Here is a 24,595-nt window from a genome sequence, read left to right as displayed (position 1 = left end):
TGATTTCTGTCAGCTGGCAGAATCCCCGCTAATTGACAACCGGGGCGTTATCTTTGGTCGGGGGACAACAGGAACTCGAACCTTGCTACGGCGTTTCTCTTCGGGGAGGACATTTCTACCCTTTTGGCGTGTGCACCTCTGAAGAATTTCAGTCTGCCAACCTCCAACATTATCCACCCCCACCCACGAGATCAATATCTCTTCGCCCAGAATTAGATCCAGGACACAGCGACATCACTTATGTCTGAATTATGGATTTTAAACAAAATTCTCAAAATGAAAAGAAATAGATACTGAATCCAACAAGAACAGATTTATGAACTGAAAAGGGCGACCTGGCTCTGCAGTGACGGATGCCTTATAAAAATTAAAAAATTCCTAGTCCTAAGAGCGTGGTTGCGTGTATCATATGCAAGTTACCTACAACCGAATTGCATTTAGATACCCCACAACAGTCTTAAGTAGCATGTTGGGGGGAAAAATGACCGAGGAGAGGACTGTAATTTTTAAAAAAGCCATATGCAAAGTGATTCTTGCACCGGTCGTACACATTTCATAGGCTGTAATCCACTTTATGCTGTTTCCTATGGATTATCACCCTTTTAACCAGAAAATACAGGCCATAATTAATGCCACCTAAGAACATTCCTCCTTGCACTGCAAGTCATCACTTGGAAATGAGAGAAAAAGACCAGAGAAGAGCAAGAACGTGCTTTAATAGGATAAAATGATTTACAGGTATGAGATTCCATTAGACTCTGCTAATTGTTTCCACACCATTAGTGACAGTTATCTAATGAAGGATATTTAACCAGGCGCTGTAGTATATCACACAGTTTCACCCAGTTTAAAAGTGGAAGTGGAGGGCAATGGACCCCGGTCTCTATGCCCTTTTCACCTGCAGCACCTTAGGGGCATCGAGGGAGAACAGCCGTCTACTGAACGAGGGATGAGAACCGTTTGACATTGAAAAAGGAAGCGTCAGGAGTCCTTCGCTCAGGTAAACAAGTCTGCAGAATTCCTCGGCCACGTAAACATGCAAACATCTCATTTAACTAGGCGCAAAAAAAAAAAAAGAAGGAAAAAAGCTTGCAGAAAACAAGTATTTTCAAAGTTACCTTATAAGAAAACAAAGCAATATTGTTTGCTCGGAGACCAGTTTGTATTCAGTTAGACCATCTAAACTCATACATTTAAAACAATGTACAATATAACGTTACGCTGAACCCTGAAACCTTCAGCGGAGCAGTACGTTCGCGTTCTTAAAACGGTTGTTTACATGCCCAAAATTAAACAGATTCAGTTTGTCGTGGTTTTAGCACCGCGTAAAATCACAGGAACAGCATGAGCAAAAGGTACAAAAAAAGACACAGAAGCTATGAGCAAGAGGGAAATGACTGGGGGGGAAAAGTCACTTATCAAAATGTCAGTCAAAAACAAGAGTAAAAACTGCAGGAGGGGATACTGGGGTGTTTTACCGCTCAAAGAGGGCAGTTAAAGTTGTTGCATGTAAATGTAGTCATTAGCTGTGGTTACATGGACTATTTCTTCAACCCATTTGAAATTCTGATTATAGAGTACGAATTTACCGTTTACATGGACGCTAAAGAAAGTGATCTGGGTAGTGTAGCGGTCTACTCCGTTGCCGACCGACACGGGGATCGCCGGTTTGAATCCCCGCGTTACCTCCAGCTTGGTTGAGTGTCCCTACAGACACAATTGGCCGTGTCTGCGGGTCCCTCTGCCTATCCGGGGAGGGCTGCAGACAACCACGTCTCCTCCCATACATGTGGAGTCGCCAGCCACTTCTTCTCACCTGACAGTGAGGAGTTTCGCCAGGGGGACATAGGGCGTGGGAGGATCACACTATTCTCCCCAGTTTCCCCCTCCCCCCTGAACAGGCGCCCGCAGACACGGCCGATCGTGTCTGTAGGGACGCCCGACCAAGCCGGAGGTAACACGGGGATTCAAACCAGAGATCCCCGTGTTGGCAAATATTTGCATTTCTGCTGTTCTCTCTAATTAAGCAGCAGTCTCAGCAGCACATACTTCTCCTGCAATCTTCAGACAGGGCAGAGCACAAGAGGACCTTTACAGCAATCTCTCAAGGTCTCCAACAAAAAAGGTGCATCAGCCACAGACCAGTTTTGTTTTGCTACCACCATGTTTCTGTCCCTCCCTGAAACTCATTCACCCCCACGTGGGGCAAACATGCACCAAAAGAATATATTTATTCCAGCTAGAGAGAAACGATCAGATTAAGCGTTTATATGGTTATTAAGTACTAACATTTTCCTACCGAACCAATTACATCACCCCGCTCGACCCGATTGAAAAGTCCTGATCGGGCCAGACTCTCCCAATTGAAGGGGTTACTTACATGAGGCATTTTTATTCAGATCATTACTGGAATATTAGGGTCCATGTAAATGCAGCTATAGTGAGCATGTCAGTCAGGTCCGGAAACGACTGGGGAAGGAGGGGCTCATCCTCCCCCACACACACTTTACTGGCCACCTTCCTCCAGCTGCTTCTTCAGGCTGCAGAGCAAAAAAGTCCAAAGTTAAAAAAAAAAACATAACTTTATCAGAAAAAGAAAGCTCAAAATTCTCAATGCTTACAAAGTTTACCTATTTAAGTAGGCATGGACATTATCAAAGCCATGGTATTTAGCCAGATAGACCAGCACCCCCGTGGCACAGCGACCTTCACGAGCTCGACAGAAGCTGCAGTTGCAGATCCCTCTGCATGGTGGGCACTGCCACTCCTATAACCCAGAAAAAAAAGACAGAAGGTTAATTTAGAGCTGCCAAAAATAACTGCCATGCTCAAAAAGACAACAAATCCATTCCTTGGTATTGTAGTACTCACCGGATCCAGCAGAGCATCACGGACCTCCTCTCCATAGCGGTTACGGAGACACGGGCCACAGAACTGACCCCTCACCCCAAGACACTCTGGGTTACGGCAGTTAGTTTTGGTGTCAGTAGTCTTCTGACGGCACTGATGGCAAGTTGTCCCCTTTTAAAAAAAAAAATATTAATTTTAAAAACTTGATTTCAAATTAAGAACAGCGCAGTCAAACACCACACTGTCTACTCGGCTATTACAGGGATACCAATCTTTCTGAACAAATAGATCAAATAAAAAGTAAAGGGAACTTACAGTGGAGCTATTGTACACCTTCTCCCTCACATTGTGGCAGATTCTGTTCAGCTCCGCCTCCGTGATGTCCTCCACAGGACGAATCACGTGAGGTATGGCCATGGCACCATGACAGGAACGACGACGGGGCTGGATCTGAAAATGTTGACGTTATTTACGATTCAGTCGCTGTCCAAGTCTTATTTTGCAGTTGTTACTCAAATGAGTGAAAGTTCTGTGTTTTGGTTTTTTAAACCTACCGGCTCATCCTCCTCTTCATAATAGCGGCTCTTCCGCACCAGGCTGAACTTGTCCTCTGGCTCCTCCTCTGGTGGAGGGCTGGGGGGCCCATCAACCCGCGTGCAGGACCGCGTGTGGGGTCGAGAAACGCGTTCTGGGTTCCTTCTACGGTGTCGTGGCGTTCCCATGGACTGCGAAGGTGCACGACGGGGCTGAAAAAGGTTCAGAACAAGTGTATAAAAACAGCACACAAGCAAACTGTGTCCCATCACCAAGTTGGTAGCTAGTTTCTTGTTAGCATTAAATGCGCTGTGTGTAACTGTACTTAACATCACTCTCATTTACCTACGTAAATAATAAATGCAAGCAAGCAAATCCAAAGAGATGGACCAGTAAGTTGTTTGCCTCGTCGTTTCAGTTAGCAACATTCACGACCCCTGCTGACATTCGACTGTCGCACAACGTTGCAGGAAGGCTGACATTTCACACAGCGTATTCAATTCACTTTCACATATAAAACTTACTGTAGTGGATGCCGACAGTCGTCTTGGGAAGAGACCTCCTACTTTGTTCAGCTCCGCCATGAGCTTTGCAAGCTAAAATATTGAAAAACAAACAAAAAGAAAAGTGTTGAATTCTGGCCAACACCCAGCTCTTAAGTTTGTATACTATAAAAACTGTCAAGTTAACGGTGTTTGTATAGAGCCAGCACATACCATTGCTTTGTTTTCTTTGATATTGAGCGCTCTTTTGTCGATAAAGTTGTCCTCAGAGTCAGAGTCAGAGTCTTTGGGTTGAGGGAGAGGTTCTGATGCGGGCCTCTTCTGGCCTGCCTTCCTGGTGGGAAACACCAAGGCAACTTTCAGGTTGCTGGAGGTTTTTCGGCCCCGCCTGCGAGGTTCAGAGTCCACCTTCTGAAACAGGACATACAGGACAGCACATTGTCATTAACCTACAGTAGAACAGGAATGGTGTATCACACTGGCACTTGCCATCATTTATGACAAACTTACCATGGCATTCATCTGGCTGTTGATCCAACTGCATGCATCCTCCTCTAATGAAGAATCAAAGCTCTTTGGTGTACCTGCCACCTTTCTTGCACTTCTCAAACCGCTTCTCTAGAATTTATTATACATTTGAAAATGCCAAGTTAGCTGCATATTGTGGTACAAAGCAGCATCCAAACAGTCAACGTGCACTTGGCCTCTAGTTATTACCGTGTTTGCAAAACCTCCGTCAGAGCCAAAGCTGTCACAGCTGTCATCAGAGGAAGAGGAGGTCTCCATAGGCACCAGAGGGACACTACGGAAACTCCTCAGGCTCATCCTGGTGGATGGGGGCTGGAGGGTCTGCTTCTAGAGGGAAGACGGGCCAGTTTTGAAAAAACGACACCAAAAAAAGAAAACAACTTTTCGAGCAAGCAGGCCAACTAGTGTTAAAGATAAGAATGGAAAGAGCCATTTACTGCCCATTATAAAGTATTTGGTAACGATTTACGGTAACTACATTACAAGACACATTCGTTACACAGCTATAGGCAGTCTGTAGATATGCCGTATGACCGACCCCAGTATGAATCATACAGGCTTTATTCATATGTTCTGATTCCATCTTGCAGGCTGATAATTCTTTTGTTAGGCCTGCTGCTGCTCATCTTGACTGGCATTCGGCTCTGCAGGTGTGGCATGGCGTAACCATCACGCACACAGCAACAGAAGGCGAGTGGAGGCAAGAAACCAGCCTGTAGGCCTGACAAGAGAATTATCCGCCTGCAGGACATATGAGTAAAGCCTTTATACTGAATCAGTTACGGCGTATCTGCAGACTGCCTATAGCTGTGTGACGAATGTGTCGTGTAATGTAGTTAGCAAGTAAAGACGCAGAAGGGGCTTTTGAGAATAGTTTGCAAACATCACAGCAACAACAACAAAACGACGAGTGTGTAGAAGGCTGCAGGACACAGTTGTAAACCTCGCCAAAGCAAGTCTTACTAGCCATAAGTTGCACAATAAAAAAAAAACCCTGCGTTATATTTTGACTGTGCATCCAGTCATACGTTTACCGGTAATGGATACAATGTAGTTACCTGAGTTTTCCATATAAAACATGCAACGTGATTGATTGATTGATTGATTGATCGAGGCAGACCATGCGGAGTCCCGCGTGTTAGAAGACTGGCATTCTTCGTGAATAACCAAATCCCGGGGATAAACTCAGCAAGGCGCATGAGCGGCAGTCGTTGTTGGAGCAGTTTCCCTACCTTGGATCTGGTGGCGGGCATTTTCCTTTTTCCTTCTTGCCGATGAAACTTCGGGACACCGAGCAGCTCCGACCGCGTCTGACCGAGGACCTGGAAACGAGTGGGTTTCCCGCGACTCGCCGCCGACTGAAAAGGAAGTTGATTTCCCGCGCCGCGACGCCGTCCTGGAAGCTGCATAAAACAGTAAAGTCGACTAACTCCAAAAAAACGCGGTAAAAAATCAACCCCGGCCGACCGAAGCCGCGGCCGATGTATTTACCGACACGTTGTGTCGAAAGGGGAATATATTTGTGGCTCGTAAAAGACTTCTTCTGAAGTGACGGCGGCGCTGAGTCGCGACGTCTTCCATGTACTTCGCCGTGGCGCGAATTTTTTTCCCCCTTGGTAATTTGCATACATGGCGGGTAACTGGCCGTATGTGGGTCAGGGCTTTAAACAACGAATGAACCAACTTTAACCATTCATTGTTTTGGGTTTTTTTTTATTATTCTCATAAAAACAACATTCTCATTTAATAATAGCAGTTAAGTTTCAGATAGAGTCTCACGTAGACAGCTTTGCTTTTAAAAAATAAAAACCATTTGTTACTGTGCAAAGTTCAATACTGTACACATCAAGGGCATGGATTACATACAAGGGGGTGACACGTTCACTTACAGAGGGAAACATTTTCTTTCAAAAATGCATCGGTAAAAAGACACATTCACTCGTTTCCCAACGCAGAGGTCCTATATCTTATCTACACAAAGGCACAGCTCACGTCTAAACTCTTTTGTTCCTAACATGACCAGCATTAAGATAAAAATGTGCTAAGGTGCACTTCCTTTATAGCCTGCAAAGTTATTTATTAGCTCCGATCCCCCCTTCCACCTCTTCTCGGTCGACCCCTGCCTTGTTTATAGTCCTGTCGAGGTGATTTTTTTGGGCGCTCCACCCTGATCCACCCTCCCTCGCTGGCTTTAGCCTCCTCTCTTTCTCTGCCAGGGCTTTCGGGCACAGACAATATACCCGGTATCATTCTGGCTGGGCGGTTCTGTGGCGTGGCGCTGTAACTATTGGCCCGTGGCCTCCCTGGCTGTTGTGAAGTTTTGCTGGTTTTATTCTGAGTAAAGTTGGGTCGGCTGTGCGTCCCCGCATAGTGTCTACTATCCTGCCTTCCTCTCGCGGCTGACGTGTTGCCAAAGCTGTGTCTGTAGAAGTCTTGCACCGCCCCGGCACTGCGCTCTCGATCCCGCTCCGAGGCACTCTCAGAGGTGGTGCTGGAGGGGCTGCTGCCCTTTGACCCCAGGTGCAGCGGGGAGAGCCTGGCGGAGAGGCTGGCAGCAGACGAGGAGCTGTGGGAGGCGGACCAAGGAGCGTGGCGGCTGCGGTTCGGGGAGCGCCGCACGGCCGCGGCGTAGGACGCCGTCTGGTCCCCGTACACAGACAGGAAGTGGGGCAGCATGCGGGCGTCAGAGCCGCTGAAGGTGGTCGCAGCGACAGGCGGCTGCTGTGACAGCTGTTTCATCACCTGCCTCAGCCTCACATTGTACATCCATCTGGGATCTACATCTTGAAAGAAGAGAACATGCGGTGAAAACAGGGCTGCACTGTCTTGTGGCATTGATCAGGGGTTTTACATCATGGAGACCCTCTGCTTTGCATAGTGAACACCGTTGTTTTGAGAGTGTTAACATTTCATTGCAGTATCATTAATCCGCCAGAAAAAAGGGTATGATTAGGAAAGTAGTAACCTTATGCAATAAAAGGGAACTCTCGTTTTTCCAATCTCCAAGACACTATGCAGATCAGCAGTCTACACTTAAGATAACATATGATTACCAGAGTTAGATCTGCTCCTGGGGTTCCAGTCTGGGTTGGGTGGCGCTGTTTCTATGACCAGCTCTACAGCCTTGATCTCATCCTGTGCACTGGTGGGACTCCATCGCAGTGTGCGGCTGTATTTGGTAGACCTGAGCGCTCTGACGGCGCTCTATGACGTCATAATCAAAGAAAACAGATTTGGTTTCCCCAGTGATGGTAGATTGAGACGTTAAACAGGGTACTGTCGAGACCTATGACGTGACTGCCATATCAAACACACCGAGGTGCTGAGTAGATTTGCACTGTGAAATACTAACCTCGTAATTGATGATGTAGTCCACACTCTGGCTTTCCTGTATTCCAACGATCCATTTGTCCATCACGAAGGGTGGCTGAAATGCAGCGGTGTTGGTTTGAAATTACACGTGCCGACAAATCAGCAGTTTAAATGGGCGATTCTTCAATTTGGGGCAGTTTCAGCTTTTGAAATTTTGAAAAAAATTAAAAAATTTGTTGTAAATTTCTCTCTTTCTTTCTCAAAAGCTCTATATTGAGTGGTCTGGAACACATATCTTAGCGTAGCTTTGATCGTCCTACAAAATCAGTTTGATGTTATGATGCTTTTTTCAAAGTCGTAACAGCAAAATGTGACGTAATGACACGTGATGGTCATGACAGTTTTCACTTTCTGGAGAAAAAGTTGGCCGAGTCTTAGACTTGCTAAGCTAACTTGTTAGCTAGCGTACAATGTACAATGAATGTACGTGAATAAAGTGAAGTTTCTTATTTCTGAACTAAAATACTCGGCTAGTAACCTGTTTGGTAATGACTTGTAATAACCATCCTGTCAGATCAGGACATATAAACCTTCACATCACATTTGTGACATGAAAAAGTCACGCTTCTGCCATGACTGCTCACGCGCCTCTGGCACTTCTTGTTTCCATGGCAACCACATTGTTGTCTGAAAAAACGTTGTTCCTCTAAAATGTTGGGTGTGACGGTAATGACAGATGGATGAGGGACGGCGATATCTAACTATAAAAGAAATTTGCAAATTGCACATATTTAAAAACCATGTGAACTTGAAATATGTCTTTTTAGATTACTATGAGAAGATACAAAGTAAAGCTTTAATGAATTTAACCATTTTGGTTACTTTGTTACAGAGGGGAAGTTCAAAAGTCTGGGTTGGGGACCAGCCCAAAACAGTGAAATTCTGGCACATTTGAATTTTCAACATACTGGAAAAGTATTAAAATGTCATCGCAGAGACACAAATCTGTTTTTTCAGAGCTAACACCACCTAACGCTAACACATACAATAATTTTTTTAAGCCTTTTTTTTTTTTTTTAATTGAAAATCTACCCTGGGGACAGAAAAACTCCCTTCGTTGAAGAATCACCCGTAAATATTCTGCTGCTCAGATTTAGTCTACACCAGTGTGACGTTCAGGCCGGGCCGGGGGGGGGGGGAGCCCTTCCGGTTTCATGTAAGAAAATACATTTCTGACCGCACCTTCGTCATCTTGCAGACGTCCACATCCGGTCGGCCGGTATTGAAGATGACGTCCTTGATGTACGTTATTGCGACGTCGTCGCCGTCGAGCTCCATGTACATTTTCCACTTGCAGTCCTTCAGAACAGAAGCAGTGGGGAGAAACGGCAGGTTGGCTCAGAACCAGTCCACGACCACTGTGCCATATGATAAAGTTCAGCTTTGCTGTTCTTCTTCTCACACAACTTGTTTACTCTTGTTCATAAACCAACAGCACAACCTAGAGGTGGTTCGATGCCGGTGGCCAATTATTAGGGACGCCGTGGCTGAAAACTGAAATGTTGATTTGATCTAATAAAATGAAATGACAAGGAGACTGCAAATAATAATCTCTCGCCGAATATAATTTGAGTTATCCCCGTACAGCCTCCTCGGGCCATGTTGAGTGGGCTACTGAAACGGCCAATTTAAAAAGAAAACGGCACCTTGTTATTTATTGTTTTTCTTGCTAATTAAACTGACATATTCAAAATTATAGGAAGCCAGCGCCGCACTTTTTGATCAGAATTTGTTACCGTAAATGGCTGAACAACTTGATGGCAATTTATTTTCCTTCAGAAACTTTGGAGTTGATGATGTTTTTTGGCCCCCGACTTGGTCTCGGGCCGGGGATACCGTAGGCCCGTTTTCAGTGAAATAACCATGTCGCTAACGCTAATGTTGTTGCTGTCTGGTTGAACCTTGTGTATTTCCATGAGTTGCGGCATGTGACACACATCAAATCCTCACCGGGAGGCACGAATCTGACCAAACCCCAACCCTGGTTCTCCTGCATATTGAATCGGGTGACGAAGCAGTAATGACTCCACCAATCCCCAACCGCCAGCCATGAAACCACAGGTCACTGCTTAACCACACGGGGTTCACGGTGCAGGCCAATCTATTGTGTGGGGATCACAGAGGAAGACATCAGAGGAGTGGCACTAACACACTCGTCTGAGGGGTCTCAGCCCTCTCCTGCGACGTCCCCCAGGGGCTGCAAATGGCTCAAAGAGAGAGAGCACCTATAAGCCTCTGGCTCAGAAACACAACCGGTGGCCTCGTGTTGGCCCGGTGTCGGCTCTGGCCAGTCACACGGGGGCTCCCAGGTCCACGGTAGTCTAATCACTCCAGCAGAAACAATGTCTGGTAATGATGCCCAGGACCAGAGTGCGTCTAATGACAACTCATGCATTATTCAGCACCTTTCACTTGGCTGCGCAGTGATATCCTCATTAGTAGGGGACCCTCAGTGGCTGTCAGATGGTGGCCGCACAATCGCAGGCCCTCATTTTGTCTTTGAGAAGTGCAGCTGCTTCCATGACATCGCCAGCAAAGAGGGGCGAAGGAAGGAGAAAAAAAAAAAAAAAGCAGTGCGGGTTTGTTTTATTTAGTGCAAAAGAAAAAAAAAAAGAAAAAAACTTCCAGTTTGTAAAAACAAGGCTGACACGGAACCTGACACCAGGCAGGGGAAAATAATTAGCTCTCATTTTCTCAGCCTCCTGTTTCCTTCTCCCTGCTGTGTTTTCTACCCACTAAACCACCACATGTCAGAAGAAATGGGAGGCAATTAGCAGGCTCGTTTCAGCCCTGCCGAACACACTGAAAGAGGACTATTTATGATGGGACAATGAACAGCTGAAAGATTAAATAACATTTGCCTTTTAAAAAGAAAATGACTTCTGGCTAAATGGGCTATTTTTGATTAAATTCAAACAGCAAGTGGAGAGCCAGCCTTTCTCCGCAGTTTGAGACCCTAACAAAGGGCTCTGAACAAGTCGAGGTGGATGTGGTGCAGGGCGAGCTGAAAATTAAATATATATTTTCAGGTTTTTTTGGGGGGGGGTTTTTGTAAAGTACATGTCTAGCGGTGGCAATGATTCTTCTCAGTATAAGGGTGTTCAACGTTTTTGATGGAGGTCAGGATGGAAATCCTCAGCGCCGGCGTTTGGAATGAAGGTTGTTCTACCCGCAAACAAAAATATTGCCCTGTACATCCATTTGAAAAAAAACCCTGTTAATTACAGTTTAAAAAAGACGAGCTATGCAAGCTAAATGGTCAACGAGAAACAAAACAAAACTGTTAATATCACTTTGGTTTGCTCAAACCAGCAGATGATCGTCTACACCAGTTGTTTGTCTTGGCATCTGGATGCAACTTACAGAGTTTCCCTTCCCTGCTTTCCAGTGGTACCCGAACACCAGCTCCAGATTCACAATCTTGATTCCTTCGACCTCCTCTTCCAGCTCATCCTGGGAAGAAAGGGTGTCCGGGAGGACGAATGCATTGACAATCAGGGAGGATTCATCCGCAGGATGAAGGAGAAATTTTATGATACTCTACCTTCAACAGTGGTGGGAAGTGGATGAACGTGAAGTAATCAGTGGCCAGCTTCTCGATTTCCCCCTGCCGGAAAAGGAAATGTGATGCTCAGAACGATTCCCCACATGAATTAGCTTGGCTCTTGTCCCGGCTGGATGTGCAGCCGCGGATGTGTTTGAATGACACAGCTTGTTTGCATTAATACATTTTCTTCATAGCTGTGGTCAGGGGTTTAACTATGCCTCACCTTCAGGCGTATGATGTGACCTTTGGATTTGACCCCCATGTCCCGCATGTCTGTTTCTGTGAGCAACAGCAACATCTTTCCTGTGATGTGGTTTTCCTTAAATAGGTCACAGACGCCCTCTCCTGAGAGAGATGAGGAAACAAACAAATTTTGCACCACCGAGCACAAAAACAAGGAATCAGAGGCTTAAGGTAATTGATCTGATGTGATGTTACAGTAAGAGGGGGAAAAATCAAACCTGAACCAAATATTTGTTGCATCCAGAAGTACTGTAGGCATAAAAACAGAAGTATATTTATGTTAAGAATGGCAGTAGGAGTAGCGAGATACAATGCGTAGATACGAGGAAAATGCATTAATCCTCACCACATGTTCCTCCGTCCAGGTATAGATGTCAAGGGTGGGCAACAACTGCATAGGAAACAAAGGATAAACAGAACTAGCCTCGGGGGATATTTAACGTGGACGAGCCAAAACAGTGGAAAATGTGTGCACTGTATGTGTTTGTCAGTGGTCACATTTTTGGACGGCACGATTTCTGAACACAGACCAAGAGCTGTTATCCCACGGCATCCAAAGTAAAACTCGCAAGACTTGCATAAGTGCTGCAAAATGGAAAAATCATCATGTTTTTCCAGGTTTTTGAAGCAATTACTTTGCCTGTTGTTGTGCGGTGCAACTAAGATATCTGGCTTCTAAATGGTCTGCGTCAGTGCAACATCCATCTGACTGATCCAGCAGAATTTATCTGAACTGCAAATCATTTATGGCTTATTAAACCTACTCGGGCAGAAGCTTGCTAGCCAAAATAAAGACTTCATCATTATGATCATGAGTCTGGTGCATAATGACAGAAGCACTGCAGTCCAAAATTGGAGGAAAGATGACTAAATGAACGAGTTATCCCCTTTCGCCGCCGCCTTCCCATGGCATCTGATAACGGTTCAGATTATGAAGTGAGTGGCGGTCTCGATGGATTGCATTTGCCATATGCCTCTGTGCAGCCAGCTTTCTAAAACACTCTCACCCTGCAGCAATTTTCCGCCCACACCGGTCCCACGATACGGAAGTAAACAGTTTCTAAAACGTCCCCACATTGACAAAGTTCCACTTGTCAATGTGACCCAATTAGGGTGACATAACATCCCATTTTGAGCAGCCATACTGTACCACACATATGACTTGCTATCTTCCGTTTATTGAAATCTAAAGCGTGTTGTTGTCGGCAAAGAGAAATGATGCTCAGATGGGATAGGAAAATCAGGGGCGTGGGGCGGAGACGAGCCGACGCTGCAAAGCATTTTGCATTTTAAAGAAGGATGGGAAGTTCAGTTAAACTCATGCAATCCTGCCCCCATGTGGGCCAAGTGGTTAATCAGATGTTCTTACCACACGCCCAAGAGGGGGGGGGGGAGTCACATGGTAGCTTGAACACAGGATTGACAAGAACCCAAGTAATATTTCTGTCACAGGAGCCACCACAGGCTGTGGTGTTCTGGACTACAGCGTGGCGTTTTATCTGCTCTGTACAGAATGCCGTACAGAGTAACTGACACACGGTTGTAGGAGCACAGTTTTTGGTGCACCTTTGCCAAAAACAACCCGAGAAAGAAAAGAAAGCAGAGTGCTGAATGAAAATGGTTTATTGAAGGAAAAAAAAACAAAACAGAAGAATGCAGAAAAATATGCCACAACACCTCACCGGTGACCTGAACAGGTATGCTAGGCATGCTCTCGTGATGGACAGGTTAAGATAAGTGGTTGAATTTCACAAAGTGAAGTGTAAATATCAGTTAAAGTCTGTGTCAATTCGTCCAACCTGGGCTCGGTTGACTGCACAACAGGTGGTTAGCAAGCAAAGGCATAGGAGCGGGAGGCGGTTCGGAGAATCGCACCCTCATTAGACTGTCGAAAGACACCCGACTCCTGCTTAAGAGAATAATCTCACGGGCTACGCTCGGGCATGTGATGCCCTCCTCCAGAAACAACATAACACGGACCTAAACTCTTAATCCAAGGGGTGCGAACTGTGAGAATAATTTGACAAACCGGCTCCGAATAGGGATGGCTCGTACTTGAGGAGTTTCACAACTGACAAGCACAAATCTGGACGCTCGATGTCAGACAATTGGATGACAGTTCAGACAGCTTGATTATTTTTTTTACATTTTTGATTTCGATATTGATATATTCTATTGATCCCTGTAGGGAAATCACGCTCTGCATTTAACCCACGCTAGCCGTGTAGCTAGGAGCGTGGGGCAGCCGCCGTGCAGCGCCCGTGGACCAACTCCAGTTCGTCTTGCCATGCCTCGGTCAGGGACACAGACGGGAGTACTGACCCTAACATGCATGTCTTCTTTCTTCTTTCTTTTTTTTTTGACAGTGGGGGAAACTGGAGCACCCGGAGAAAATCCACCGCAGACACGGGGGAGAACATGCAAACTCCACACAGAGGACGACCCCTAAGGTTGGACGACCCCGGGGTTTGAACCCAGGACCTTCTTGCTGTGAGGCGACAGCGCTAACCACTGGGCCACCGTGCTGCCCAGTGATTGGTTAAAGGTATATAAATGTCTGCGCCTGTGTAAGAGAACAAAACCAGAAAAAACTATATTGTAGTTAATTTGATGGTGACACTGTAACACGAGATTAGGTACACTCATGTACAAGTCATTACACAGGGCTAATTAAATAATGGCCTGTGGTCAAGGCTGTCTATGCATAACTACACCATTTAATTTATACCATGCATGCATGCACTACAAACCCTAAAGACGCAGTCGTCACTGTGATTTCTTTTAAATGCGGGTCTTGACACGCCGTACCCTGTCTCAAACGGTAAACGGAGAGGGAGGATGAGAAGTCGGGACTCCCGATATAAACCCTGGGTCAGTCGGGGGAAACAACATGTACTTTCTTATTCTAGCGAGAGACTCCATCTCGGCGACTGTGCTCAGCCGCATCCAGAACAAATTGACCAATCTTAATGTCAGCAAAATGTCACTTCATCATAAAAGCCTCGCCTCCTCTATGCACCGGGCGCTCGTGGCGCTTTCTTCACAGCACGGCCCTATACATCCAGTACATTAGACATAAATCACATCCATAAGGGCCACGTAGGTAGAGGGGTTCACATACATTGCATGCGATGGTGGCTGCACTTTTGTGTTCCACTGAGCATTGGCTCCATCATAAGTGGGGTTTTTTTAAATAAAACTATGGACCAAATAGAAAGGACAGTTGGCACTCCACACAGTGACACACAGTTCACTGGAGAATCTGACACGTAAAAAACACAATGATGCACACAATGAACTAAATGACGTCATGAGCAACATTTGTAAAAAGTGCGCTTCCATACAAACGAGTGTGTGATGCATCATGCTTTACGCAAGGTGTTCCTAAAAACCAGCGGTGGACAGGCGCGACAGAACCGGCTGTGGCAATTTTCAGAACCGGGCAAGGTTTTAATCGCTGTCATCGGACCAGCTAAAGCGTCCCATTCCGACAGCCATGTTGATTTTGCGTCCCTCTCGGACGCAGCTGGACTTGGAAGAATTTTGCTTGGCCTGCATGTTGACCTGCATGCCGGAGTGCAGGACTGGACGGCCAGTGTCCGAGGAAAACATGTCCCCAAAGCCCTCCATCATGGCCTGCAGACTCCTCCTGTCTACCTCCCCGCTATCGGAGGCTGTGATCTGACACGACATCTGGGAACTGTTTGACTCCTCCGTCTTAGACTCATAGAACGACTCAGAACTTATCTTTCTTGAAACGGGAAAGAAGAGCTGAAAGGCAGAGACATGAGAGAGGACAAAGGGGATGGAGGAAGAGAAGAGAGAGGAACAGAGGATGGAGAAGAAAAGGAAGAATGGAAATTACTTTTGGACCACACAAACCAAGTGGAACAAAGGAAAATGAATCTTTTTTTTTTTCACTAAACACAACAAGTGATTTTCAAAAACAAGAGGGTAAAATGAAGTGAATGGAGAAAACACTGGAAAGAAGAACAGTGAAGCGACAGAACTGAAGGAAAGAAGAGGAAAAGTACAAAACAAAAGACTCTAACATCCCTCCCTCAGCGGTTGTGTTGACTTTTGGAAAAGTGGATCATACAATTCACGTGTTGACAAGTGACAGATTTCAGTTTAGCGGAGCTGATCGCATGTCTACACGATCAGCTGCCGTGAGTGCGATGCTGCGTGGCGTCAGCTTAATGAATGCAGGCAGTTCAGCGGCGACACGGCCAAGAAACAGAAAAACGGCACATGGCCTGCAGCATGACGTTGTGCGTGGCGTGAATAACCACGTGGGCCGTTTGAAAAAGTGAAAGCTTTTGTTCACATGCAAGGGAAAGAAAACCGCGGTAACACTTTCTATGAAGCTTGCATCTATAACGCCCTATAAGCATCTATAATGCCCTATAAGTGTAGCTATAAGTCATTGCAAGATTCATTATAACCATGTATACGCCCTCACAACACCTCATAACCACCTTTATGACACATTATGTCAATTTAAAAGGGATTTATGCATTATAAATATGTCATCATTAGCCTGTTTCTCTGTCAGATGTCATAATGCATCATAGCCAACTTGTTTTGCTGAAGTTTTGTAGAGATGCATAATGAGACTTCAGTGCTATTTCACAGTCTTCATCCATAGCCGTTAGTCATTGTAATACAAATTATAGGAAAGTACGGGCCTTATAGATGCAATTGATGCTTATAGGGCGTTATAGGTGCTTATAGGGCGTTATAGATGCAAGCTTCATAGAAAGTGTTACCAAAATCGCAAAGCCAGGGAAAACGGGTCGGTGATTTTGCCTAGCGTTGCAGTCCCACGAGGATGGAGACTGGAGACGATGCATTTACGCTGCACATCCTGAGAGGTGACGGCCGTGCGTCGTGCTGTAAGCGTGCTCACTAGGGCAGTCATGCACTCCGCCCCGAATAGATACAGCACTACCAACAGTGTCTGCTAAACCTACAAGCCCACCACCGAGCTCCTCATTGCTTTTTCTTCCTTTCCATTTCGCTCTTTTTATTTCCATTCCCCTCCTATTTCCACTCCAACCCAGACAGATCACGCCCGAAGCAAGGGGGGATGCTCTCCCGTCTGGCTGTGGGGAGAACCGCTGCAAACTGTGACATAAGCACACGTCGCTTGTGAATCCCGGTGGCGGGGTCGGGGGTGAGCCGAGGTGTTGCTCTGTGACCACGTGACAGTATGTGGCAGGTGGGTGTCCCATCGGCGCGGGTGGGCAAAGGTGCAGAGAGGATTGTGAGACTCACCGGGGAGTTGGACTGCTCGAGGAGTTTACGCTCCCACATCTTCAGGCGCTGCTCCCTCGCCTTCAGCTCCTGCTCTTTGGTACTCAAGTCTCGCTCCAGTCTTTTAAGCCTCTCGATCGTGGCTTCAATCTCGCACCTGCGCAACACATCAAAATGGACGTTCAAGAATAATAACTTCCGTGTGCCACCAAACTGGCTCTAGTAAATACTGACGTAAAGCTCTCTACAAGGCACTTTTCGTTCATGCAGGAACGCCATCCGTCCATCCATTATCCAAACCGCTTAGCCTGCTCTGAGGGTCGCAGGGCCTGCAGGAACTAAACTGTTTCAATAAATACATAATGGCTGAAACGATAAAGCAACTGCAGTGTATCAGGGCAAAGCGGAGTGAAGTATGCGAGTATGTATTTTTGAAGTATGAAAATATGAAGTATGAATCCTTTAGATATCCTGATGAAGCACTGGCAACAGAAAAGGCACTAGGCTGAGGTTGACTTTGAACTTTGTATTGACCAGCAGGTGGGGCTCTGTGGTGTACCTCTGTGGAAAGCCATTGCTGAGGCCAATAACAGTTCTCACACTAACTATTTATAAACCCACATGACCAGGCGGGAAGGCCCACCCTTGACTCCTTTCTACCCTCCAGCTTCTCCAAGTCCGCCCCTACGCTTACCATCTCAAAGAATTTCCACTGTTGCTCCACTCCCCACGAGAGTGATCCTCACGCTTACCATTTCCCTGACAAACTCCTTTGGCCTCTCTCGCCTCCCCCCCCACCCTGCATTGTTCCTCTGTCTTGGCCTTTTCCTCTCCGCTGCACCTTTGCTTAATAGTAAAGCAGAAAAACTTATTTTCTCTGAAATTCATGAAGCGACAACAGAAGAAAGACTATGGCATGTGCTCAAGCTGGCCTAACCAGACTGGTACAGATCGAGGCCTCTAGCATGTTTGACGTTCAGTGGAGAAGTTTGCTTATCGGTCACCCTGATTTTACTCCCCATCCAGACAATACTGGTTTAATTGCATTGACATGTCGAGGTATTAAAGGATAATTCCAGCTTTTTACAGCCTGGCTCTTATTTTCATAGTTTTTGTCGTTGTGCATATCAGGAATGATATATAATGGGGTGGCCTGGCGTTCGAACCCAGGACCTTCTTGCTGTGAGGCAACAGTGCTAATCACTGGGCCACCGTGCTTAGACTGTGTACATCCATCCATCCATTATCCGAACCGCTTATCCTGCTCTCAGGGTCGCGGGGATGCTGGAGCCTATCCCAGCAGTCATTGGGCGGCAGGCGGGGAGACACCCTGGACAGGCCGCCAGGCCATCACACAGGGCCCACACACACACACACACACACACACACACCTAGGGACAATCTTAACCTGACCTACGTGTCTTTGGACTGTGGGAGGAAACCAAAGCTCCCGGAGGAAACCCACACAGACACGGGGAGAACATACAAACTCCACACAGAGGACGACCCGGGACGACCCCCAAGGTTGGACTACCCCGGGGCTCGCTCGAACCCAGGGCCTTCTTGCTATGAGGCGACCACGCTATCCACTACGCCACCGTGCCGCCGACTGTGTACATGATTTCCCATTATCTATGACTTCTCACTTGCACTGGCAGGGAAGGCAGTGGATGACTACTACTACCTATTGTAATAACAGATTACATTTATATAGCGCTTTATCTAGACACCCAAAGTGCTTCCCAGTGAAGGGGAAAAACTCACTAAAACACCACCAATGTGTAGCATCGACCTGGATGATGCACAGCAGCCATTTTGTGCCAGAATGCTCACCACACATCAGCTTGAGGTGGAGAGGGAGGAATCATTGAGTGAATTACATGGGAGGATGATTAGGTGGCCAGATGGAGACAACTAGGTTGGGAATTTTGCCAGGACATTGGGGGACCCCCTACACTTTGCTATAAATGCCATGGGATCTTTAATGACCACAGTGAGTCAGGACCTCGGTTTAACATCTCATCTGAAGGACGGCATTTCCTACAGCACAGTGGAGGTTTTTTTAAAAAAAAATGATTATTAGGACCAGAGGGAAGATGAACCCAGCCAGTTAGGATGCACAAGCCAGTGCATTCTTAGTGCCGATCCCAAGCCCGTATAAATTGGGAGGGTTGCGTTAGGAAGGGCATCCAGTGTAAAACCTTTGCCAAATCAAATATGTGGATCAGATTTCCATACCGGCTCTGTCAAGGTCCGGGATACCTACGACCGCCACTGGTGCTGTTGGCCAGCAGGGTGCCGGTGGAAACTATGCTACTGTTGGGTGAAGGAGGAGAGGGGGAAGGCATGTCCAGAGGTACCGGGAGAGGAGGAAGGGTAAGAGTGTGGAGGTGAGAGTCTGAACTTTGAATGTTGGCGCCATGACTGGTAAAGGGAGAGAGCTGGCTGATATGGAGAGAAGGAAGGTAGATATGCTGTGTGTGCAAGAGACCAGGTGGAAGGGAGTAAGGCCAGGACCATCAGAGGTGTGTTCAAACTCTTCTACCATGGTGTGGATGGGAGGAGTAATGGGGTAGGGGTCATTCTGAAGGAAGAGTATGTCAAGAGTGTGCTGGAGGTGAAGAGAGTGTCAGACAGAGTGATGAGTATGAAGCTGGAAATCGAAGGTTTGATGATGAATGTTATCAGCACATATGCCCCACAAGTTGGGTGTGAGATAGAAGAGAAAGAAGAATTCTGGAGTGAGTTGGATGAAGTGGTGGAGAGGGTACCCAAGGAGGAGAGAGTGGTGATTGGAGCGGACTTCAATGGGCATGTTGGTGAAGGGAACAGAGGTGATGAGGAGGTGATGGGTAGGTATGGTGTCGAGGAGAGAAATGTGGAAGGACAGATGGTGGTGGATTTTGTGAAAAAGATGGAAATGGCTGTGGTGAATACATATTTCAAGAAGAGGGAGGAACACAAGGTGACGTATAAGAGTGGAGGAAAGTGCACACAGGTGGACTATATCTTATGTAGAAGGTGAAATCTGAAAGGGATTGGAGACTGCAAGGTGGTGACGGGAGAATGTAGCTAGGCAGCATTGGATGGTGGTCTGTAGGATGACTCTGAAGATCAAGAAGAGGAAGAGAGTGAAGGCAGAGCCAAGGATCAAATGGTGGAAGTTAAAGGAGGAAGACTGTTGTGTTGAGTTCAGGCAGGAGTTAAGACAGCCACTGGGTGGTAGTGAAGAGTTGCCGGATGGCTGGGCAACCACTGCAGAAATAGTGAGGGAGACAGCAAGGAAGGTACTTGGTGCGTCATCAGGACAGAGGAAGGAAGACAAGGGGACTTGGTGGTGGAATGAGGAAGTACAGCAAAGTATACAGAGGAAGAGGTTAGCAAAGAAGAAGAGGGATAGTCAGAGAGATGAAGAAAGTAGACGGGAGTACAAGGAGATGCAGCGTAAAGCAAAGAGAGAGGTGGCAAAGGCAAAATAAGAGGCGTATGGTGAGTTCTATGAGAGGTTAGACACTAAGAAAGGAGAACAGGACTTGTACCGATTGGCTAGACAGATGGACCAAGCTGGGAAGGATGTGCAGCAGGTTAGGGTGATGAAGGATAGAGATGGAAATGTGCTGACAAGCGAGGGGGTGTGTTGAGAAGGGGGAAGGAATACTTTGAGGGGCTGATGAATGAAGAAAATGAGAGAGAGAGAAGGTTGGATGATGTGGGGATAGTGAATCTGGATGTGTGGTGGATTAGCAAGGAGGAAGTGAGGGCAGCTATGAAGAGGATGAAGAGTGGAAAGGAAGTTGGTCCAGATGGCATACCTGTGGAGGTATGGAGGTGTTTAGGAGAGATGGCAGTGGAGTTTTTAACTAGATTGTTAAACACAATCTTGGAAAGTGAGGGGATGCCTGAGGAGTGGAGAAGAAGCATACTGGTACCGATTTTCAAGAACAAGGGTGATGTGCAGAACTGTAGCAACTACAGAGGTATAAAGTTGATCAGCCACAACATGAAGATTTGGGAAAGAGTAATAGAAGCTAGGTTAGGAGGAGAGGTGACGATCAGCAAGCAGCAATATGGTTTCAGACCATGAAAGAGCACCACAGATGTGATGTTTGCTTTGAGAATATTGATGGAGAAGTATAGAGAAGGCCAGAAGGAGTCACATTGTGTCTTTGTGGATTTAGAGAAAGCATATGACAGGGTTCCGAGAGAGGAGGTGTGGTATTGTATGAGGAAGCCGAGAGTGGCAGAGAAGTGTGTAGGAGTGGTGCAGGATATGTATGAGCGCAGTGTGACAGTGATGAGGTGTGCAGCAGGGATGACAAATGGGTTCAAGGTGGAGGTGGGATTACATCAAGGATCGGCTCTGAAGGTCATTCCTGCAAGTCGAACCAGGAAGTAGCTCAACATTGTAAGTGACCATTGACAATATTGGATATTTTGGGTAGTAACTTCCAACTTGCATGTTTGATTTCACTTAAAAATGTGTGGTTCTACTAGCTGTTTGAAATTGGACTTGTTGACACATATCTGTCACGTGTTCTGATGCTCCATGAGATGCAAGGTGCCCAGCGGTGGTCCATTGACCAAAATCTCGACGATGAAGTTGGTGAATAAAGCGTTCTCATAACTGATAAGCATGATGGCAAAAATAAGATCCAAGTTGTAAAAAAATAGAATTATCCTTTAATACTACATGTAGCATACATTAAGACAAGTTAAGAAGGCACAGCATAACCCTTCGTCCTAAGAAATAGGGTTAGAGCTTGTGTCTCGGCAAGCATCCACCTTCCGGAAGTGCCCTTGAACAAGACATTGAATCCACGCCAGCTTGAGGGGTGCTACTCTGGGCTATCTGACTCTGAACTTGACCTGTCTGTGGCACTTTCAGAGCAGAATTTCCCTTCCAGGTTCGGTACACAGTTATATGAGTGCTCGATGCCGGCTGAGTTATAATGGGCACATTTAGTACGAATGCACACGACCAAGCCGGTGAAATCAGCTGCAGTGACAGCTGCTCACTCGAGAGCTTTCTGCGCTATCGCCATACATTTAAACTGTGCCCATGCGCACACGGTGCATCTACACCTGACAAGCACATGGCTTCTACTACCTGAGCCGAGTAATGACAAACCACAACATAACCCCCCCGGGTCCCGGGGTTAATACAACATCTGTCTGCCCTGGGACTGTCGTAAACCAAACTCATCCTTTAAAACTCACCCTTTAATCACATTTCTCTTCCCACTGACTAATGGTATGATATCAGCCTCGAAAACCTTCTGGGCTAAAAAAAAAAAGAAACAAGTGCCTCTGTGTGTCACACATGTTATGATTCCCACTTTTCTGGTGCTCATATATATGTTCCCCGTGCAGATGGCTGGACATGATGCTAACGTTAGAAGAGTTCTGAGGAAAGCCTCGGCACAAAGGAGACCCACGGAGGGAGAGAGAGAGAGAGAGGGAGAGAGAGAGGGAGAGAGAGAGAGAATAAAGTAACAGCTGAGACTCAGGCTGTGCTGAACATCACCAGACCTCCAGCTGCTCATACGGGCCAATTAAACACTTCTACATGAAAAAGATGGTGATTATTTTTAGGGCCTTACGGGTAAAGGGAGGAAGTATATCCAGATGGGTGATTCTTTGGAGTTTTTCCTGCCTTTATGTAGCTATCAGTGTCATTATTAAGGATCTATATGCACACTCAAGTCCCTTTTAGTATTCTGTGGCCCCCGTCAACTCGACTTCCATGTCTTTCTTTGGCAGAGTTACAAATTTCCTCTGAGCTTAAGAAGTATGTTCAAAAAAAAAAAAAAATGTCGGGCCTGAAGGATGGGTGATCACATTACCTCCATTCAGCCTTGTTGTGTAAGAAGGAATTGCACTGTTGGGGAAGTTGGCTGTCATTAGACATGGACTCCAAAGTAGAGAGGATTTGCTTGAACATGGGCCGTTCCTACGAGAGGAAGAAAAAAAAACAGGCCGCCATTTGCTCGACCGTACATCTCCTTCAGACGAAAGCGTGTTTTGATCACGCCGCTTGGGGTTGCTCGGTTGACCCGAGACGGCTTCTCACCTTGGGCTCGGTTGTCCAGCATTTCCTCATGAGGTCGGCAAAGCTGGCAGGACAGCAGCTGGGAACGGTTAACCTCTGAAACGAAATCACACAGCCACGTGCAGATTGAGGAAGTGAATGCTGCACTACCCGTGACAGCGTGTGTTTCACAATTCAGCGTGCGGCGTGACAATATGGCACTCGGCCTGCCTGTGCATGAGGGGTTCATCTAGCTAGTGCATGATCGCTATGGTGGTCATTTTTGTCATTACCCGGGTGATGCTGTGTGCATTGGAGAGGGGAGCCATACACTACCTCGTTTTTCTCCACCACAAGCCAGGCCACTTGTAATCCTTCCAGACCCTTGAACGGTATCTCACGTGTCAGCATCTCCCACAGAACCTGACACAACAGACAAAAAGTTGTACTCGCAACACACTACACAACAACGGCCTCCTCACCTCCTCAACTCCTCAGGGCCAGTCACTGAAAAAATGAGTCAAACGAAAACATTGCTTTCTTATAAAACTCCGTTTTTATGAACTCTGAGAGCACCGAGAGTTCATAAAAAAGTAACCGAACTGTTCCCAGGGGCGTCCAGATGGCGTGGCGGTCTATTCTGTTGCATACCAGCACAGGGATCGCTGGTTCGAATCCCCATGTTACCTCCGGCTTGGTCGGGCGTCCCTACAGACATAATTGGCCGTATGTGTCTGCGGGTGGGAGGCCAGATGTGGGTATGTGTCCTGGTCGCTGCACTAGCGCCTCCTCTGGTCGGTCAGGGCGCCTGTTCGGGGGGGGGGAACTGGGGGGAATGGTGTGATCCTCCCACGCGCTACGTCCCCCTGGTGAAACGCCTCACGGTCAGGGGAAAAGAAGCAGCTGGTGACTCCACATGTATGGGAGGAGGCATGTGGTAGTCTGCAGCCCTCTCCGGATCGGCAGAGTGGGTGGAGCAGCGACCGGGACGGCTCGGGGTGGGGTAATTGGTCAAGTACAATTGGAGAGAAGGGGGGGGCAAATAAATAAATAAATAGCGGAACTGTAGTACTAGATGTATATATATATAGGTACACATACAGCCATATGCAGATGTATACAGGTATACAGGCTCGGTCTACCCGTTGTGGAGGTGATGGTGAGAAGGGAACACTGTTAGCTCACAGCAGAACAGTACTTTTACTTCATTTGTGCATCAAAACCAAAGACTGATTTTCTGTTATTACTGTTTTGTTGACCTGCCAGTATATCTTGGCATTTCGAAACGAAGATACTTGGCAATCGCTCTTGAAGCCCGGCCGGAATATACAAATTAGTCCAACCAGTCGTTTCGGATAATAGCCTAGCGAGGATAACGGGCTAAAAGCCATTCAGAAGAAGCCGGGTCTGCTGCGGCGGGGGGCCTGGTGGCGAGACTGAGGAGCCACAACTGGGAAGCAAAACCATTTCAGCTGAATTCTCAAGAGACCCGCTGGAAAACAAACCACAAAGGAGATTAATGTGAAAACGCCCGACTTTGACAGGGTGGCGTTTAACAGAGACGCGTGAAGCCTCATGACAGGAAGCTGCTGCAGCGCCACGCTGCCGTGAAGCACGGCGCTGCAGTTTTCTTACCAGAGGCGTCTCTTGGATGGTGTTTAACTAGTTTGTAAATAGCTTAAATTCACAAGATAGTGGCCCAGATACTGGCTAGCCTCCGGAGCCTGTTGTGTG

General features: G+C 46.8%; 1 protein-coding gene across 4 annotated transcripts in view; it reads right to left on the bottom strand.

Annotated features, from left to right (window-relative positions):
• Positions 1–2,424: 2,424 nt before the first annotated feature.
• The window catches only part of LOC130121091 (mitogen-activated protein kinase kinase kinase 20-like), a 45,582-nt gene continuing 23,411 nt past the window's right edge, over positions 2,425–24,595 (bottom strand). The window contains exons 8-26 of one of the 4 annotated variants that reach the window (XM_056289933.1): positions 23,198–23,284; positions 22,904–22,978; positions 22,677–22,783; positions 16,855–16,990; positions 11,924–11,968; positions 11,796–11,826; positions 11,558–11,679; positions 11,332–11,394; positions 11,151–11,240; positions 5,648–5,818; positions 4,605–4,739; positions 4,398–4,505; positions 4,101–4,298; positions 3,909–3,980; positions 3,405–3,596; positions 3,166–3,300; positions 2,872–3,021; positions 2,631–2,767; positions 2,425–2,540 (exon numbers count right to left, since the gene is read on the bottom strand). In XM_056289933.1, coding sequence (XP_056145908.1) covers positions 2,507–2,540; positions 2,631–2,767; positions 2,872–3,021; positions 3,166–3,300; positions 3,405–3,596; positions 3,909–3,980; positions 4,101–4,298; positions 4,398–4,505; positions 4,605–4,739; positions 5,648–5,818; positions 11,151–11,240; positions 11,332–11,394; positions 11,558–11,679; positions 11,796–11,826; positions 11,924–11,968; positions 16,855–16,990; positions 22,677–22,783; positions 22,904–22,978; positions 23,198–23,284 — 2,088 coding nt within the window. In that variant the 3' untranslated portion in view covers positions 2,425–2,506. Of the gene's footprint in view, positions 2,541–2,630; positions 2,768–2,871; positions 3,022–3,165; positions 3,301–3,404; positions 3,597–3,908; positions 3,981–4,100; positions 4,299–4,397; positions 4,506–4,604; positions 4,740–5,647; positions 5,819–6,107; positions 7,199–7,468; positions 7,620–7,767; positions 7,843–8,969; positions 9,087–11,150; positions 11,241–11,331; positions 11,395–11,557; positions 11,680–11,795; positions 11,827–11,923; positions 11,969–14,130; positions 15,349–16,854; positions 16,991–22,676; positions 22,784–22,903; positions 22,979–23,197; positions 23,285–24,595 lie in introns of those variants that run through there. The other 3 variants (XM_056289934.1, XM_056289935.1, XM_056289936.1) reach the window with 3 other exon arrangements.

This window comes from Lampris incognitus, chromosome 11 (assembly GCF_029633865.1).
Source record: "Lampris incognitus isolate fLamInc1 chromosome 11, fLamInc1.hap2, whole genome shotgun sequence".
NCBI classification, from domain to species: Eukaryota; Metazoa; Chordata; class Actinopteri; order Lampriformes; family Lampridae; genus Lampris; species Lampris incognitus.
Note: the sequence above shows the minus strand (reverse complement) of the source record. Positions and strands in the feature narration are given on the sequence as shown.